The 17451-nt window shown below is 43.5% G+C and overlaps 1 protein-coding gene across 3 annotated transcripts in view; it reads left to right on the top strand.

Moving 5' to 3' along the window:
• The window catches only part of TTLL5 (Tubulin tyrosine ligase-like 5), an 86283-nt gene that overhangs the window by 61442 nt on the left and 7390 nt on the right, over window positions 1-17451 (top strand). The window contains exons 1-10 of one of the 3 annotated variants that reach the window (XM_076527674.1): window positions 12334-12447; window positions 13212-13318; window positions 13423-13566; window positions 14406-14662; window positions 14794-14993; window positions 15149-15378; window positions 15466-15661; window positions 16293-16455; window positions 16991-17131; window positions 17201-17351. In XM_076527674.1, the coding sequence (XP_076383789.1) occupies window positions 12399-12447; window positions 13212-13318; window positions 13423-13566; window positions 14406-14662; window positions 14794-14993; window positions 15149-15378; window positions 15466-15661; window positions 16293-16455; window positions 16991-17131; window positions 17201-17351 (1638 nt within the window). In that variant the 5' untranslated portion in view covers window positions 12334-12398. Of the gene's footprint in view, window positions 1-12333; window positions 12448-13211; window positions 13319-13422; window positions 13637-14405; window positions 14663-14793; window positions 14994-15148; window positions 15379-15465; window positions 15662-16292; window positions 16456-16990; window positions 17132-17200; window positions 17352-17451 lie in introns of those variants that run through there. The other 2 variants (XM_033472113.2, XM_033472115.2) reach the window with 2 other exon arrangements.

Raw genomic sequence — 17451 nt, 5'->3', positions numbered from 1 at the left:
ATAATTGCTTTTATTTTTACTATACAGAATCTGCATCGTCCGCAAGAATAGTAGAGTCAGAGTCAGGATAAGCGCAGGAGCGGTCCTTCCCTGTTATTTTTCTATCGCTTATACATATACCTGGCTGTTTGTTCGTACTGTAATGTAATTTCCCTCCAGGTATGCTCGACCTCTGCGATGCGCCGGTTCGGCTGCGGGCCAGCTGTGGGCCATTGGGTCCTGCGGACCCTTTGGTAATCCCGAGGTTTATGATGCCAGCATTAGCTATTTGAAACCGAGAACTAAGGATACTAAATAACAGGAAACATGCTTTCTCGTTAATACACGAGTGAGTATTGGGACGGTTTTCTCAAAAATAACTTTCACAATAACTTTGCAAAAATAAATAAATAAACATTTATTTATTATTATATATATTATATTACATTATATTATGCATTATAATATATATATAATATATATTATAATAAATATATACATACATATGTATATATATATATATATATATATTTATTTAGTTATTTATTTTTAAGTAGAGATTTCAAGCTCCAATTTAAAAAAGACGTCCTCATTTATTTTTGCACATTATAATCAAAATAACGTCAATCTCACGAAAGAAAATCAAAATTGTCTTCTGGACGACGTACCGATTCGTTTCCGAAATACATTTACTTTCCCGCGAGCGTTCCAATACTTCTGTGGGGGAGTGTAGCCGGGACAATAAAAATTGTTTGCCTTCGCGAAAACGTTTAAATACGTTCTGGCTATGTAAATCTACCGTTCGGACTACCGTGCGACGCAAAGCTGGTGGAAACACCGCGGACGCGCGCGATATTTACGCTTCCAAGGTGTTCGGAGATGGTTATGTCACCGTTTTGGGCTCCGCGCGATGTATCACGGAACACATCTAAAATTGGCCGGCCGTTTAGAGATCCCACACGGCTCGGCGGCGTCGACACGGCTAACCGGCACGCACTCGGGGAGCCTCGGGCTCCTTCGCCGTGATTGGCTCCCGCCGCTCGCCGTGTCGTTCGCCGCCGCCGCGCAAGGTTCTCGGTTTAGGCTCGAAACCGCCGAACGCACGGCGACTGGAAAACTGAAAAGCCAGAAGGCTTTCGAAATTGCCTGGGCTCCGGCGGCGAGCCCGGCCGCCAGCCATTGGCCTATTTCCCGGGCCAGGGTTCGAAAGCCTCCGGGACTTATTCGACTATTTCGGGATTTGGTAGCAAGGTCTCGCCTTCGGTCTATTTCCGTACGCTCGAGAAGGGTCGCGGTGCCGTTCCGACGGAACATCTGAAGATTCCAGGCGTCTCAACCGGCCACGTGGTGCACGGACTTCGCGCGTTTCTGTCAGAAACGGGGACTTTTGTATTTTTAATCATTCTAATATTTCTAATATTTTTTGGTACAGTTTTATATATTTATAGTATTTGTCGATATTTTTTCGTATTAGGGTAAGCGCGCCAATTACTGTGCACGTTGACTGCATGCTCACAATAATTTTATTTTTATTTAAAATTGAAATCCATCGTTAAATCGAAGATATCGAATTTTTCCGATGAATTTTCATCTCGAATATTCGTAGCCGAGTTTCGTCGAGTTTCGGCCATAAATTACCGGTTGCCAGATCGCTGCGCGACCGGAGGAAGATGTCGATGGCGCCGAGCGTGATCCGCGAGGCGTTCCGCGCTTCTGCCCGCCGCTTTTACGTGAGACACATATTGCGTTACCGATCAAGGATAACAAGCTGAGACTGCTCGCTCGGCCGTCTCTTCCTATCTTTCTCCATCTCCCGTACCCGTTTACGAATGCCCACCTGACTGGGAGACGGTAATTAGGCTCGTTCGAGACAGTCCTTTGGCTTCACCTTGCACGCGATATTTAATAGGACTTTTAACGAGACGCTTTTCCACGCGACAATTACACGGTTCAGGTTAAACGTGCGTCATAATAAATAATTCTTATAAAATAGTTACCAATTTTTTTGAAGCCTTCCCAACTCTTTGAGACTTAGAAACGTATTAAAATTATTAAAAGAAGAAATTTATTTTTTTACTCTTTTTATTTCGTCCAAAGATCCGAGGATTAGTTATCAAAAACTTATTAATTTAGAAAATTCTTTGAAGTAGAACAACCTAATATATTAAATGTATACAAAAGAATATGTATTAATTTATACTGAAAATATATTTAGTATATATTTATTTAGTATATTTTAGTATATATTTTCAGTTATACTGAAAATATATTTAATATATATTTATTTAGTATATTCTAGTATATATTTAGTATATATATAATATATATATTATTATTGATATATATCTATAACTATATATATATATATATATCACTATCTATATTAAATTTATTTGATTAATCGCAGCAATAGACAGCTAATTTTTCTACTTCTTAATTCTCTTCCTTTTTTTCATTTTTTTTTCTGGACGTTTCTCATGCTACGATCATTTATTAAAAATTTAATAGTGCAAAATTGCGACAATCGGGCCGATACGGATGTCCAAGGAAAATAGGTGCTTCGTTCGACTGCGCGCCGCGGCGGCGCGGCAGCCGGTGAGTCGCAGAAAACGCGCGATGTGTACCATGGCCGTCACGGTCAGATTTCCCCCTCGATTTCCGCGTTGTCGTTTCCTTTCGATCGTCGATCCTCGACATCGATCGGAGACGACCGGTGACGGGGCCAGGGACCTTCGAATCGGGGTCCTTGAGCGCTGCCATTCTCGATCGCCGATGGCTCACCTGTGGCGTTGCTCTCTTCCAATCGGCGCGCTCTTCCTCTTCTATTTACATTCGAGATTTTCTGCCGTTGCATTCTGTCCTTCGTTCGCGCATTCACGTCGCATCTCGTTCGCATTCCTGGTAGCTACAGCTAAAACACCGGATCTTCGCGCGAAATCAAAATTCGTTGCTAGAATTGCCGGAGCCAATCGCAAGCTTTTCTTCGCCCTTCGATCGTTTTAATAAAAGTTCGCATTATTATACGTTCACATTTTTCGTCTCTCTTTTAATCTTTCCGCTGTTCTAAATTGTGCCAACTGATTGGCTTTTAACTAGGTTAAAACACTATATTTACGGAGCGCCGAAAGCAGATGTTCCATATTTCTTTATAAACTTTTTTAATACCGAACTTTACTAAGTTTACCATGCAATGATTAAAACACCTTTTTTTCTTTTAATATTGCTATTACCAATTATCCAGTTTTAGAGAACTTATTTCGTTTTAAAAGACGCTCGAATACTTTCGTCGTTCACTGGTATGCAGGGTTATGTTTATACAGGGTGTCCCATAATTATATTAACCCTTTGCACTCGAAGCGATTTTAACTGTAAATCTAAAATAATTTTTCCGACTTACAGTATTTCCATTTTGCAGGAGAAAGTGCATTTTATGCATACGAAATTGAGTCTCGCGATTCGTACAACGGTTACACTCTTAATAATGTTTAAAATTTAGGCTTCGATGATATAAGAATGATCTTAGAACGTGATATAACAATTTTAGTGGTGCCTCAGAGTCACCACTCGAGTGCAAAGGGTTAACACCCGGCAAGGAGCGATTCCTGAGGTAATTTGAAGCAACTTTTTCCTTGGCGAGAATGTAATCCGCGGCTTCGTTTACGAGTTATTAAAACCAGTTATTAAAACCAGTGACCAATCAGAGGCGAGATCAGCCGGCGCGAGGTAGCGGAGCCAACGAGAAGCGAGATCGGCTGACGCGAGGCAGCGGAGCCAACGAGTGGCGAGATCGGCTGGCGCGAGGCAGCGGAGCCAATCAGCGGAACCGAGTTTCGACCGCTCATTGGCTCGGCCGCCTCGCGAGCTCGCCTCTCATTGGCCACTGTTCTTCGTTAAAGTCGTACAAGACAGACATTACCGTAAGACAGAAAATCAATTTTCAATTCATAGTTAAAATGACTTCGCGAGTGCAAAGGGTGAATATAATAAAAATTGGAATAATAATATTTAAATAAAATAAATAAAAATATTTATATAAATAATAAAAATAAAATAAATCGAATACCTCATCTTTCCATTAGCGTGGTGTCCTATCATTGTGAAAACGTTATCTCAAGGTACACAACAATAATCGAATTCGTTACGAATAGAACAAAACGATACATGATTCGTTGCCGACTAGAATGGTAATTCGTCCTCCTTCGCCGTGCGTCTGTCGCGCTGCATCTCGCAGCGTAAACGTAACCTTGAAAATGTTATTCTTCGTTTCCTGCTGGCTGCCAACCGAATCGTAAAACCGTGAACGGACGAAAACAATAAAGTTTTCGTCGATCGTGAGCCGCCCGTTTCCTCGTTCGAAATAATGTATCAAGTTTCACGAAGATAGTTGATTTCTCGCCGTGTCAGTTTCCCCGTGTCGTATTTCGTCGCGTTTCTCGTCCGATGTTTTTACGTTGCCGAACAAACAAATATCGGAGATAGACCTGTAGTATTACGGTGGCAGCTCCGATCGGACGATTTCCGTTAATTAACAATTACCGGGCATTTATTGCAGCAGCCGGGCACGTATGTGCTTCGAGAGGAACGCGTCTCCTCCGTTTTCCGTGTTCCGACGGAGAGCCCAAGGAGATCGCGCGTCACTGTTCCGTGTTCTGCCCCTTTTTTTGCGCTTCAGATCACTGCCGGACGGATATCGTTCGCGCAGGTCCGTCCTGGAATCCCTGGCGGTCGACTGCCGTAAACGCGAGAACAATGCGCGTCCGATGAACGAACCCCGTGCTTCGTTTGCCGCCGCCATCTTTCGCTGCAATTTCGTCTGCTGTGTTCGAGCTTGTCGACGGTTGCTATACTCATGGAGTATAGCACCTATATATATAACATATACATATAGCATATACATAGTATATATGCTATATGTATATTATATAATATATAATATACAATATATATTTACATATTATATATAATTATTTATAATATAATATATATTATATTATATTATATTATATATATATATATATATATATGTATAATATTGGAGCTTGCGTTAACACGAGGGATTAGCGGACGCTACTGAAATTTTTCACACACACACACACACACACACACACGCGCGCGCGCGCGCGCGCGCACAAATTCACATACGCACGCATAGGATCTGCAAGATTCGACCGGCAACGTCGAATTCGTCCTTGTCATGCAGATCCGATAACACCGATGCAGAGGCTGCTTCACAGAGCTGTAACTTTGCGAGAAAAAATCGCAGCCACATTTACTTTTTTTTCAATTAAAGAGAAAGGATCAAACTTCATTCTACTGCGAACGGCGTCTCCGTAAAAAATTTTACAACGTCCGTGCGTTTCGTCAAACTCGACGGTTTTCAGTACGACAAACATGGTCTCGCATTCGAAGGATTACATTGGCGGCGGTGCATCGAACTTCAAAACCAGATATAGGACGTTAAAGTAGAGACTCCAAGCTTTAATTTGAAAAAGACGTCGTCGTTCTACGACGATTTTTCGCGGATTTATCGTCGATCGAAGTTGGCCGATTTTTATCCAATATTTTTCTAACCTCTTTTCAGCGGCGTGCACGATATATGACCGCGCCTGAAACGTCGCTTTATATTATTACACGTCTGAACTTTGTGTTATTATCTGTCATATATTTCGAGACAGTACACGTGTTATTACCGCCCCGGTGTTACAACCGAGGTCGGTCTCTCCCCTGTGTAACAGCAGCTCGGATGGCGGAAAACCGGCAAAAACGGGGCGCGCGAAGACGGATGGCCGGCGTAAACACGCGATGAAACGCGATCGTAATTTTGTAGCGGCGGAGTTTCCAGGTTGAGATCACGGCTGAGGACGCTGAGAGCGAGTCGGCCTGGTGGGACTCGGTTTGAGGGTCACGCGCTCGGTAAGGTCCGTGACTGAAAAGCTAACCGGTAACCGGTCCTCCTCTCGCGCGATCGCAGCGCCGCGTCGCGGCGCGGAGCGAAACATCTATGTACAGGGCGTCCCAAAAATGTCTCGCGATCTGAAAGTGGCGGGTTCCTCGGGTCATTCGAAGCAACTTTTTCCTTTACAAAAATGTTCTCCGAGGCACCGTTAACGAGTTATCAACGAAAAACAGTGGACCAATGAGAGGCGAGCAATAACCGTGCCAATGAGCGGAACCGGGCTCCGCGCGCCGGTTGGCCGGGCCGCCTCGCGTCGGCTGTACTCGATTCTTATTGAGCTCTTTAGCCATTTCCGGATTGCGAGACATTTTTGGGACACCCTGTATATCCATCGAACAGAGTTTCTCTGATTAATTTGTACGTTAGTTGGATCCGTCCGAGGACAATTCATGGTTAAATTGCTTCTAGCACGGCCCGAGGGCCTGTCCTTCATGGTGTCCCTCTCGCCATCTCGCGATCTCGCCGGTACACTTATACGATATATAACGAGCTCCGGCATTTTTCGTGCGTCCCGGATGACGGTCTCGCTTTATTCCCGTCGGAGAGACGTGTTAATGGTCCGCGTGCCTGGGTCAACGGCACGAGCGTGTCTCGCTCGAGTGAGCGCGTCATCTATAAGTAATTCGGGTATCGTGTCCGCACCGGTCGAACGTTCCCCGCGGCCGCGAGGGAGGGGGAACATCGATCGCGTATCGCCGGTCCGCGTGCGATCGTGTCTCTTCTCGAGCGCACGCGCTCGTGACGCAGACGCACGGCCGCGCAGCCGGATCTATTAAATCGACGGATGGCAGCAGCAGCAGCGGTAGCGGATCGCCGAATGAAAAGTCAATGAGCATGCTCTCGCGGAACACCGTGTGACCATGGTCACGTAGTCCATGGGGTTTCCTTTCTTGCCCGAGCAAAACCCCCAGCCGAGACGCGTTTTATTTATAGTTTCGGTACAAGAAATCTTTACGATTATTAAATAATTAGACATTTTTTTTTATCGGAATCGTTTCGTAGAAGGAAAAGATACTTCGTTTATTTATTTATTTGTATTTATTTGTTGTGTATTTACGCTAATGTTTAAATATTGGTGAGAAGAGGAGTTTTGCGTGCGCACATCTATTTTGCGATCGAATATTTGCGAACGCTATACTAGACACTTAGCGTAATTATCGCGGATTCGCGATCCATCGCGAAACCGATAATATTTACGTTCAGATACTTTTCAACTGCGCAGTTTAAGGCGGTGTACCTGAAATGTTCGACGGAAATTGGTTTGCTTGCTGGGGAAAGTAGATTTTTGAAATAGCAAATAGACTATAAATATCTTCTCGTGTAACACAGAAATTGTCGAATCAACTTTTTTTTTTTAATAACAGTTGCATACATGGAAATAGCATTTCAAATATATAGGATGTCCCATAATTGTGTTAACACTTGAGTGGGATGATCCCCGAGATGATTTGAAGCAACTTTTTCCTTTGCGAGAATGCAATCCGCGGCTTCGTTCACGAGTTATTAACGAAAAACACTGACCAATCAGAGGCGAGTTCGGCTGGCGCGAGGCGCCAATCAGCGGGACTGGGCTTCGACCGCTCGTTGGCTCGGCCACCTCGCGCCAGGCGAGCCAATCAGCGGAACTGGGCTTCGCGCGCTCGTTGGCTCGGCCGCCTCGCGCCAGCCGAGCTCGCCTCTCATTGGTCGGTTATCGTTTCTTCGTTAATAACTCGTAAACAAAGCTACAGATTGCATTCTCGCTAAGGAAAAAGTTATGGGACACCCTGTATATAAAATTACTATTATAATAACCATTTCAAAATAGGCTTATTTGCTAAATTCAGTATTACACGAGAAGCTACAAATATTTATAGTCAATTTAGCCTATTTCAAAAATCTATTTTTTTTTTCGCCAGCACTGAGTTATTCGCAATCTCGTGACTTGCCGGTGAAAATCTGCGCGGGATACGATTAAAAAATCTGACAGCATCGTGCGCGAATCAGACAGACCGAGTGGTATCGAATTACGATGAGGTCGATCTTCATCGAAGTCAATTGATACGATCTACGCTCGGCGTGGATCACGTGAACGATCTATGTCGCGCCTGTTATCAGGCCGTAGGTCGACCATCGTAAATACGCGAGGCGTCTGGATGCGCACTCTGCCCGGCTATGCAAATACACCATCGAAACTTTCCCTGTCAGCGGTCTTTCCTTCGACAAAGCAAACGGTCGACGACCATCCAAGCCGACTATGCGATCGTAATACGCCGACACTGCAACTTTTCCAGGACTAATCGCATAGAATTTAAGAAAGTAAATTTCTTTCTAACGTTGCTATTAACATACTATTAAATTTAATATTTTTTAAATTTCAAATTATATATTTGAAAGAATCCTTCTGTGAAATCCTAAAAACCCACGTCGCGTAATACTTCAAAATCAAATTTGTCCAAGATGACTCTGTAAAGAAACAGAAATGAAATAAAAATAAACAGTTCCTTCGAATAATTTCGATAAGCTGAAACTAATCTAACAGCAATATCTTGTTCATTTTATGTCTGCCCAATTTTATATTACGGCTACTCATTATTGCTATAAATAGCATAAAATCCGCAGTCTATTTATGAGAGTACACTTCGATTTCTGTTCGAAATTCCCCGGTTCGATCGCGCGTAACAGCAATCAATTACGGGGATTTTCTTGATCGAGCGAGGCAGTCGATCGAGGATGGCCAGGAGTCGACGTACTCGCTGCTACCGGCCGACACTCTATAATTTACCATTATCGTGGTGAATCGTAAAACGACCATCTACGGGAACTACCGGCGTGCCGTGACTCACGTAAAGTAGCATCCATCGGGGATTTATGCTCGTTATTATTGCGCTATTTGCGGACGTGAAAAACGATCGCGATGGACGTTCCACGCGACGCCCCGTGTTGCTTCGCGATGCCCCGTGTCGCCTCGCGTCGCCCCCCGCGTCGGCTCGCATCGCCCCGCGTCGGCTCGCATCGCCCCTCGTCGCCCCTCGTCGCCTCGCCTCGCCTCGCATCGCCCCGCGTCGCCCCTCGTCGCCTCGCCTTGCCTCGCCTCGCCTCGCCTCGCCTCGCCTCGCCTCGCCTCGCCTCGCCTCGCCTCGCCTCGCCTCGCCTCGCCTCGCCTCGCCTCGCCTCGCCTCGCCTCGCCTCGCCTCGCCTCGCCTCGCCTCGCCTCGCATCGCCCCGCGTCGCCTCGCCTCTTGTAACATCGTCGCCGTTACCGTTTTCATTTTCACACGTTGTCTTCCACGTGACGAATTCGTGGCCGTGTTTGCACGATATTCAAATTGCTTTCTACTTCCTGGTTATTACCGTCGATCCGGTTTCTTAAACGCTTTACGGCTCATTGTGCGCAGGGACTTGCATTATTCCATCACAAGTGGAAATCGTGGCATTGCTTTTAATTGTATCTTGCTGGTCGGTGCTACTATGTATTTGTTTTGGTGGGCTGTGGCGTGTAATTTGACACGCTAAATCAGCAAAAGATTCGTGCACACATTCGTTCATAATAATAAACTTGTTTGTACCAGTTTGCTAATAATTACCGATCGGTCGCTGTATAGTTAACGTTAGGCTTACGGAAGCATCAACAGCAGCAACTTTATGCTGTTTTGTAAAAATAACAATCATACGTTTATTCAGATTGTTAAATAAATTCCCAACAAATTTAGCTTTACAATTTCAATAATTATTGATTACAATAACTTGGTACAAAACGATTGGTTGTTAATGCAACTGTTAAGCGATTCAAAGATTCGTAAATAAATTACGATAAATAATAACGATAAATAATTACGAATCGAAATAGTTCAGTCACGATTGAACAGAATGAAGTGAATAAAAATTTGACGAACGCCGAAAGTCGATGCAACTTGTTCGAACATTGCGACGAGATTTCGAAGGAATTTCTTTAGAAAAAAACAACAATCTAGCAAGCAAGAAATTGATGCACGGATCGGCGCACGAGCAAACAATAGGCCGGAGGAGATCGATGGAAGATTTAAAAGAAAAATTCCCCTCGCCGCGATTGCAGCAAATTGCAAGTAGAACGGGAGACGGTGTCGAGTAGCATGAGCTCTCCTATTTGCAATACATATCCCGCGGCGCGCGCGCGCGGCCGTAAACGTGCCGCGAACGTGTCGTCCGTATCTATGACACACGAGATAATTAACCGTTTACGCGGAGGCGCGTGCGCGGTGCATACGAGCACATAGCGATCCGAAATGGTCCGCGTCTAATTAGTGGCGATCGCGTACGCGAGAATATTATTATAATATATAATATATTATAATATATTATATTATTCTTGCAGTTGGGCTGCAATTATCGCAGTCCAGTAGCGTATAATTCGCTCGGTCTAATTACGAACGGATTGTCTGCTCCTCCGATTGTTTTAATCCTCGGATGGCAGACGCGCCGGGTCCATTTGGACCCAGAGATACAAACGTTCCACCAAAATTCAGTTTTCCCGTTTATAAATTTCGAATTATTTATAATAATTTATAATTATGTAATTATTAGACTGTGGATCTTTGTGCAAAATAATAATTTTGTGCGTCACTTTCTTTCTTTTGCTAATGATTTTAATAGCGTGCAAATATATGATAATATATATTTGAAAATATGTATTTAAAATTTTACGTAGTCATAAAATCCGCACTCTAGCAATTATCAACCATTAATATTGAAACTAATGAACATACATAACCATACATAACCATTTATAACCATACATAAGCATAAATAAGCATATACAACCATGCGTAAACAGACATAACCTCAACAGAGAGGTTTTAATGATATTCAAACGAGAATTAATACGCAGAGATTTGTGCCGTGGCTGCCATAAATGTTGAAAAATGTCGACCGTTTAAAGGTTAATTGGAACCGACCGGCTAATTAATCCGATCCATCGAGCTCGTGCGCCACAAATCACGTTGCCGCAAACACCGTCCGCGGAAAATCGAAAAATCTTGCTAACGAAGATTCAGCACGCACGCGCGCGTGCGTGCAACCGGACAATCATGGGTGATTAGACGCTCGCACGATTAAGGGTGTCCCCCCTTCTTCCCTTCTTCCTTGGCTCTCTCGTCGAGGAAACCTTGAATTTGCGCGCAACAGCCTTCGCCTTTCTCCTCTTCGACAACTCCGGGTCTCGGCGACGACTGTTTAAATGGCGTTCGGAGAAAGCTGCGAAGGACGCCGTTGACAGACGTCGGCACAGTAGGGAGCATTCGATCTCGAAAACTGGCGAAAAATCGATTTCGAAATATAAAATTCTTATTTTCTGAAATAATTCAACGCGAGTCAACAATATCCCATCATATTTTGGTTATGCTTTGTTATAAGTAAAGAGTTCTTGCGATACCGTTCCTCTGTTAACCTTCATAATTAATTTTAGACAATCTTCGGCAGTTCAATTAAATAAATCTCTGTTACGATATACAGGCTGTCCCAAAAATGTCTTGCAATCCGAATGTGGCGGGTTCCTCGGGTCATTCGAAGCAACTTTTTCCTTTACAAAAATTTTCTCCGAGGCGCCGTTAACGAGTTATCAACGAAAAACCGTGACCATTGAGAGGCGAGCTCGGCTGGCGCGAGACGACCGAACCAATCAGCGGAACTGAGCTTCGCGCGCTGGTTGGCTGGGCCGCCTCGCGTCGGCCGTACTCGATTCGTATTGACGCACCGTTTTTCGTTGATAACTCGTTAACGGTGCCTCGGAGAAAATTTTCGCAAAGGAAAAAGTTGCTTCAAATGATCTGAGGAATCCGCCATTTCCGGGTTGCGAGACATTTATATATAATTATATAATACACACATATATTATACTACATATACCCTGTATAGTGGGTGTCCCAAAAATTGCTCAAAATCGGGAAACGAGGGGTTAATAAGGGGTCCCAAGGTAATTTCAAGTAACTTCTTCCTTAGCACGAATGCGATCCGCGGCTTCGTTCACGAGTTATTCGCGAAAAACACCGACCAATGAGAGGCGAGCTCGGCTAACGCGAGGCGGCCCAGCCAATGAGCGGGACTGCGGTTCTCTATGGCCGCCGAGAGTGACTTCGCTGCGCGCCTCGAGCGCTGCGATCTCTAGTATTGAAATCAAAAGACACGTGGTTCTCCATCGATAAGCCTGCGTGACATTAAAGTTCGACCTTGAAGGGGGTCTGCTTGGATTCGTTGGATTTGCATGGGTGCTGGTTCGGCGGCGAACGCCAAAGGCCGACGAGGAAAGGAAGTCTTAAAGGACTCCGTGCGTCACTATGTTCGCGCCTGTTATCGCACAAAAGCTCGTTCATCCGAACGACGTGAATATTATTAACAGTCCGGTCGTGTACATTCAGATATTGTCCCGACGAAAACTGTCCGCAAGGTCGACAGAGGAGGCGATACACGTGAAACGCCGATGCACTGGGAATATTAAAAAGCACTCGCGATGAGAACGCTTCCATGTTCTGGTAAACCGATCCACCGGAATACGTACAGTGTGTATCGTACAACGTTGAAATCACTAATCGACTCTAAATGGCATACGGTGGTGTGAATAATTATAGACTCAAAGCAAACTTTTACACTTTTAATGATATTTCAACGAAAGCTTCACGAAATATCGTATTTGTATATTTCGATTTTCTATTGTCTTTAATATAGAAATATACAAATACAGTTTTGTTCTTGATTTTTGTTTGGATATATAAAAGTTATTTATTATATTATTTATTTATATTTATTTATGTTTATTTATATTTATTTATATTTATCTGTATTTATCTATATTTATTTATATTTATCTATATTTATCTATATTTATTTATATTTATTTATATTTATTTATATTTATCTATATTTATCTACATTTATTTATATTTATTTATTATATATATTTATAGCTATTCACAGCACTGTAGGTGGTCCCTTTTAGCAGGGTCACCTTGTATATTTAAAAAGAAACTTAACGAAATGTCACACTTGTATATTTCTACATTCGAAATAATAGAAAATAGAAATATACAAAGATAATATTTCGTTTAGTTTTCGTTCAGATATCGGCAATAATGTAAAAGTTACTTTCAATCCAATAATTAAGCCACTTAATTCAACCACTGTACCTTAGATTGCGACCTGCTCAATTTACAATTACCATTAATCGCACAAAGAGGTCAAAGTCCCCCGAATAGTGCGCGATGTAACCGGCAGTCTCGTCCGAAAAAAGTCATTGTCGTAACTTCGACTACGATTGTTGTTTCAGGTGCCTATGAACGAGACAGAGTTCAACATCCTCTGGATGGGCAACCACCCGAAACCAGACATTCTTCGGAATCTGATGCCCCACCAGAAAGTCAATCATTTCCCCAGGTAGGCCAGACGGCGTTCGCTCCAAGAACTGTGTATATAGCGTACACCTTGTTCCTTTTTTATAGCCGATGATATTCCTCGTTTGTTTTCTCTGTTTGTTGCAGATCGTACGAGATCACGCGAAAGGATCGTTTGTACAAGAACATCGAGGCGATGCAGCGCAGCAAAGGGCTCCGAAATTTGGACTTCATACCGCAAACGTTTCTGCTGCCCAGCGAGTCCAGGGAACTGCTGACAGCGCATTTCAGGTATCGCGGCCCCTGGATTGTCAAACCCAAAGCCAGTTCCCGCGGACGTGGCATTTATATCGTTAACAGTGTGAGCATAACAATTTCTAAGTATGAGTTAAGAGCACGTGGGGCTGTTACCATATGCTTCTCCCTTCACGCATCGTCAGAAGACTGTTTTTCCTGCCTGGAACACGGTTCACCGTGTTCTCCTTGTGGTCTATATAGTTTTCCCTTACACGCACACGTTAGTTGAATCTGAAACTAACGCCTCGGATTAGGTTCAGAAAAGTTAAAAATATCATAGCTATCGGTAAGGAGACATTGCCAAAGTGTACAGTACCTTAGAGTATTCTGCAAGCTTCTTTAACAGACTGTAACAAAGTCTAGAGAAACGAAGACATTGAACATAGTGAATTTAATTCTTAAGCTGACATCCAAAGTGCACTTATTTTATATAATAAAGTCTAAAAATAGTTTGCCAAAGAATCGAACAGATTGCACCGAGTCTCAATTTCTGTTTGTACATAGCAAACAAAGTGTACAGTACCTTCGAGTATTCTGCAAGCGTCTTTAACAGACTGTAACAAAGTCTAGAGAAACGAAGACATTGAACACAGTGATTTTAATTTTTAAGCTGACTTCCAAAGTGCACTTATTTTATATAATAAAGTCTAAAAATAGTTTGCCAAAGAATCGAACAGATTGCACCGATTGCACTCAATTTCTCTTTGTTCGCAGCAAACAATGTAACGAAGCTTGGCTCCTGTACTCCAAGCAGCAAAAAAGTCTCCTCCGATAGTTGATTAGCTTGTTGTTTCCAAACGGTTGATTCGCTAAGTGAAACGCTCTGCTTCCAGCCCGAGAAGATCCTGATGGACGAGTCGGTGATCGTCGCACAATACATAAACAATCCTCTCCTCGTCGACGGGCACAAATGCGACCTACGACTTTACGTCGCCGTGACGAATTACGACCCGCTGTTGATATACCTATACGAGGAGGGCCTGGTTAGGTTCGCCACGGTGAAGTATGACGGCGGCAATCAGTACGTCTGGAACCCCTGTATGCATCTGTGCAACTACAGCATCAACAAATTCCACGTGGATTACGTGAAGTAAGAATTCCACAATCAAGAATTCCATAATCATTGCGAAATGTTATCTGAACTTATCAATTAATCGTTTCGCCTGGCACCAGGTTTCTCTGTATGGCTTTTTGATTGAGTAATTGTTTGGAATTGTCTAGAAGCGAGGATCCGGACGCGGAGGATGTAGGTCACAAGTGGACACTGTCGGCGTTGCTGAGACACCTGCGCTCTATAGGACAGGACACGGAGTTGCTGATGCAGCGCGTCGAAGACATTATAATTAAATCGATCCTGGCGACCGCCTCGGGCATCGTCAGCGGTATCAAGCAGTTCGTCAAGCATCCGGAGACTTGCTTCGGTAATTTGACGATTAAAAGAAAAGAGAATCGATTAACAAAAAAATAAATAAAAAAAATAAAAAGCTCGGTTCTCCTAAGTCCACGAAGAATCGCTTGAGCGACCAAACAAAGAACCACAACCAGACTTCATAACACGTTTTCTGTCTGCTGCCAGAACTATTCGGCTTTGATATCTTAATCGACGACACGCTGAAACCGTGGTTACTGGAAGTGAATCTAACACCGTCGTTGGGATGCGACTCGCCGCTCGACGTCAGACTGAAGTCCGCGTTGATAGCGGATCTGCTTACCCTGGTCGGTGTCTCGGCAGTGGACCCAGTGCTGCGGCCGCAAACCACGCACCTGAATCGATCCACGGTCGTCTCGACCAAGAGAACAGCTAGCGTGAGTTAAACACGTCCTGTCGAACTAACCCGGAGCTACCTAGAAAACAGAGCAACGCGTACAAATTGGCGCTTTCTTTCTGTACAGTGCAGAAGAGTCCATTCGGCGGAGACGTTGTCGCAAAGAAAGAAGAACGTCAGCAAAAGTAACATCAATAAGTCGGGACTGACCAGCGAGCAGCAACGTATAGTGGCGTCCGCGAAAGCGCAGTTCGAAAGAAGAGGAGGATTTGTCCGCATATTTCCTAGTCCAAAGTCGTGGGAGATGTATTCGCAGTATTTAGGTGTGCAGAAGTATTTATGGTATTCCACGCTGTCATATAGATACATATATGTATACATATGGTACACATCAGGTGTCATATGAATTCACACCAGAAAATTGAAACGGCTGTCACGGTTAAACTACATATTATTTCGGGTCCGAAAAACTAGTAAATATTCTTCGGACGTTCTAAAGTAAAGGTGAACAGCGTTTTTCTTAAAAATATCACTTTTACGTAGTAAAAAGAAATCCGGAAAGTTCACGCTTCGCGACTTGTTCGATGCTTCGAACGCGGCTCGAGTCCGTCCCGACCTTCTGTCAAAGCCTCGTGCTGCGGGCTCTCAAACTTCGCGCCCTCGCCTCTCATTGGACAATGTATTTTCGTTAATAACTCGTAAACAAAGCAGCGGATTGCATTTCCGCAAAGGAAAAAATTACTTAGAATGACCTCGGCTACCCCACATTTCCGTATTGCGAGACATTTTTGGGTACATTCAATTTAACCTTGATATAACCTTGACATTTTTGGGTACATTCAATTTAACCTTGACATAACCTTGACATTTTTGGGTACATTCAATTTAACCTTGACATAACCTTGACACCCTGTAGATATATAATATAGTTTGATATTTTTATGCTTTATGTAGATCCAACAACGGGGATACCGGTCGTGTCGGATCCTCTAGGACCGGGCAGAGCCCAGCACGTGAACACCAATCACAATCTAATGCTGCACGAACAATTATTTCCTGCTGCTAGTCGCACCACCGGCTTCATCATTCCTGAAGTTACGCTGGACAGGCTATCCAGGTACTTTGGCAGAAATGTTATAACCCTTAGCGCTCCGTTGGTCCCGCTATGGAGACATCCGTCATTTGTTCCGTAAATCCGAAGGCTCTGCTGCAGAGCAAAATGTTTTTAGCGTGATTACACATGAAGATGCTATGTTTTTGTCGACGTTGGCAACTGTTATTTGTAGTGAAAACGTGCTTAACGTGTGTACCATTATGATTAAAACATTTTTTGCCCATTTTTATACTTAGCAACATAAAATGAATAAAATCAAACGCTTTCGCAAGGACGTGTAATCTTTTCCGCTCAAAATAAGACTTTTCCTTTATGTCGGGCGCTTTGCTCCAAAAATGTGCCGAAGTTGCTGGTAGGTAGTACTCGAGAAACGCGTGGAGAGCTAAGGGTTAATAAGTCCAACGTCTCTGTTTTGTATTTCAATGATCAATAGAGAATCGTCACCAAGGATTCTCTACGATCGAAACTGATCGAAACAGAAAATTCATTGGAGAGCGTTATGTGCGACACGATATACAATGTCCATGATTTGTTGTAGATACGAAAGGTACGAGAGAGCGTTAGTGAAAGGGCACAAGCAGAGCTTAGACCGCGGTGACAGTAAAGAGAATATGGACATCGACAAGCATAAATACAAAAGTCAAGTGGTACAGGCCATGCACGATGGAAATAAACTTAGGTAAGCGATTAAACGCAATAAAACCTGTTAAACGTATATTTATATTACAATAAAATTATACTTGTTCAGTCCTGGGGAAGCAAGAAAAGCCTTCGGTTTATATTTAGGTCATGTGCTGCGCAAGATATCTCAACCCAATGCGGATCCAGCGTGCTGCGACCTTGTAATGAAATTTCTTCAGCAGTGTGCCAGTAATCTAAGGACGCCCTTCTTCTTCACGGTGAGCTTTTGAGACAATACCTTCCCCATGCTTTCCAAGGTAGTACCAGGCTCTGTAATAAGTCTTAATATTCGCCTTAATATCCTCTTACAAAGAAAAA

The sequence above is a fragment of the Megalopta genalis genome, unplaced genomic scaffold (genome assembly GCF_051020955.1).
Source record: "Megalopta genalis isolate 19385.01 unplaced genomic scaffold, iyMegGena1_principal scaffold0037, whole genome shotgun sequence".
Classification (NCBI taxonomy): domain Eukaryota; kingdom Metazoa; phylum Arthropoda; class Insecta; order Hymenoptera; family Halictidae; genus Megalopta; species Megalopta genalis.
This window is presented reverse-complemented; position numbering and strand designations above follow the sequence as displayed.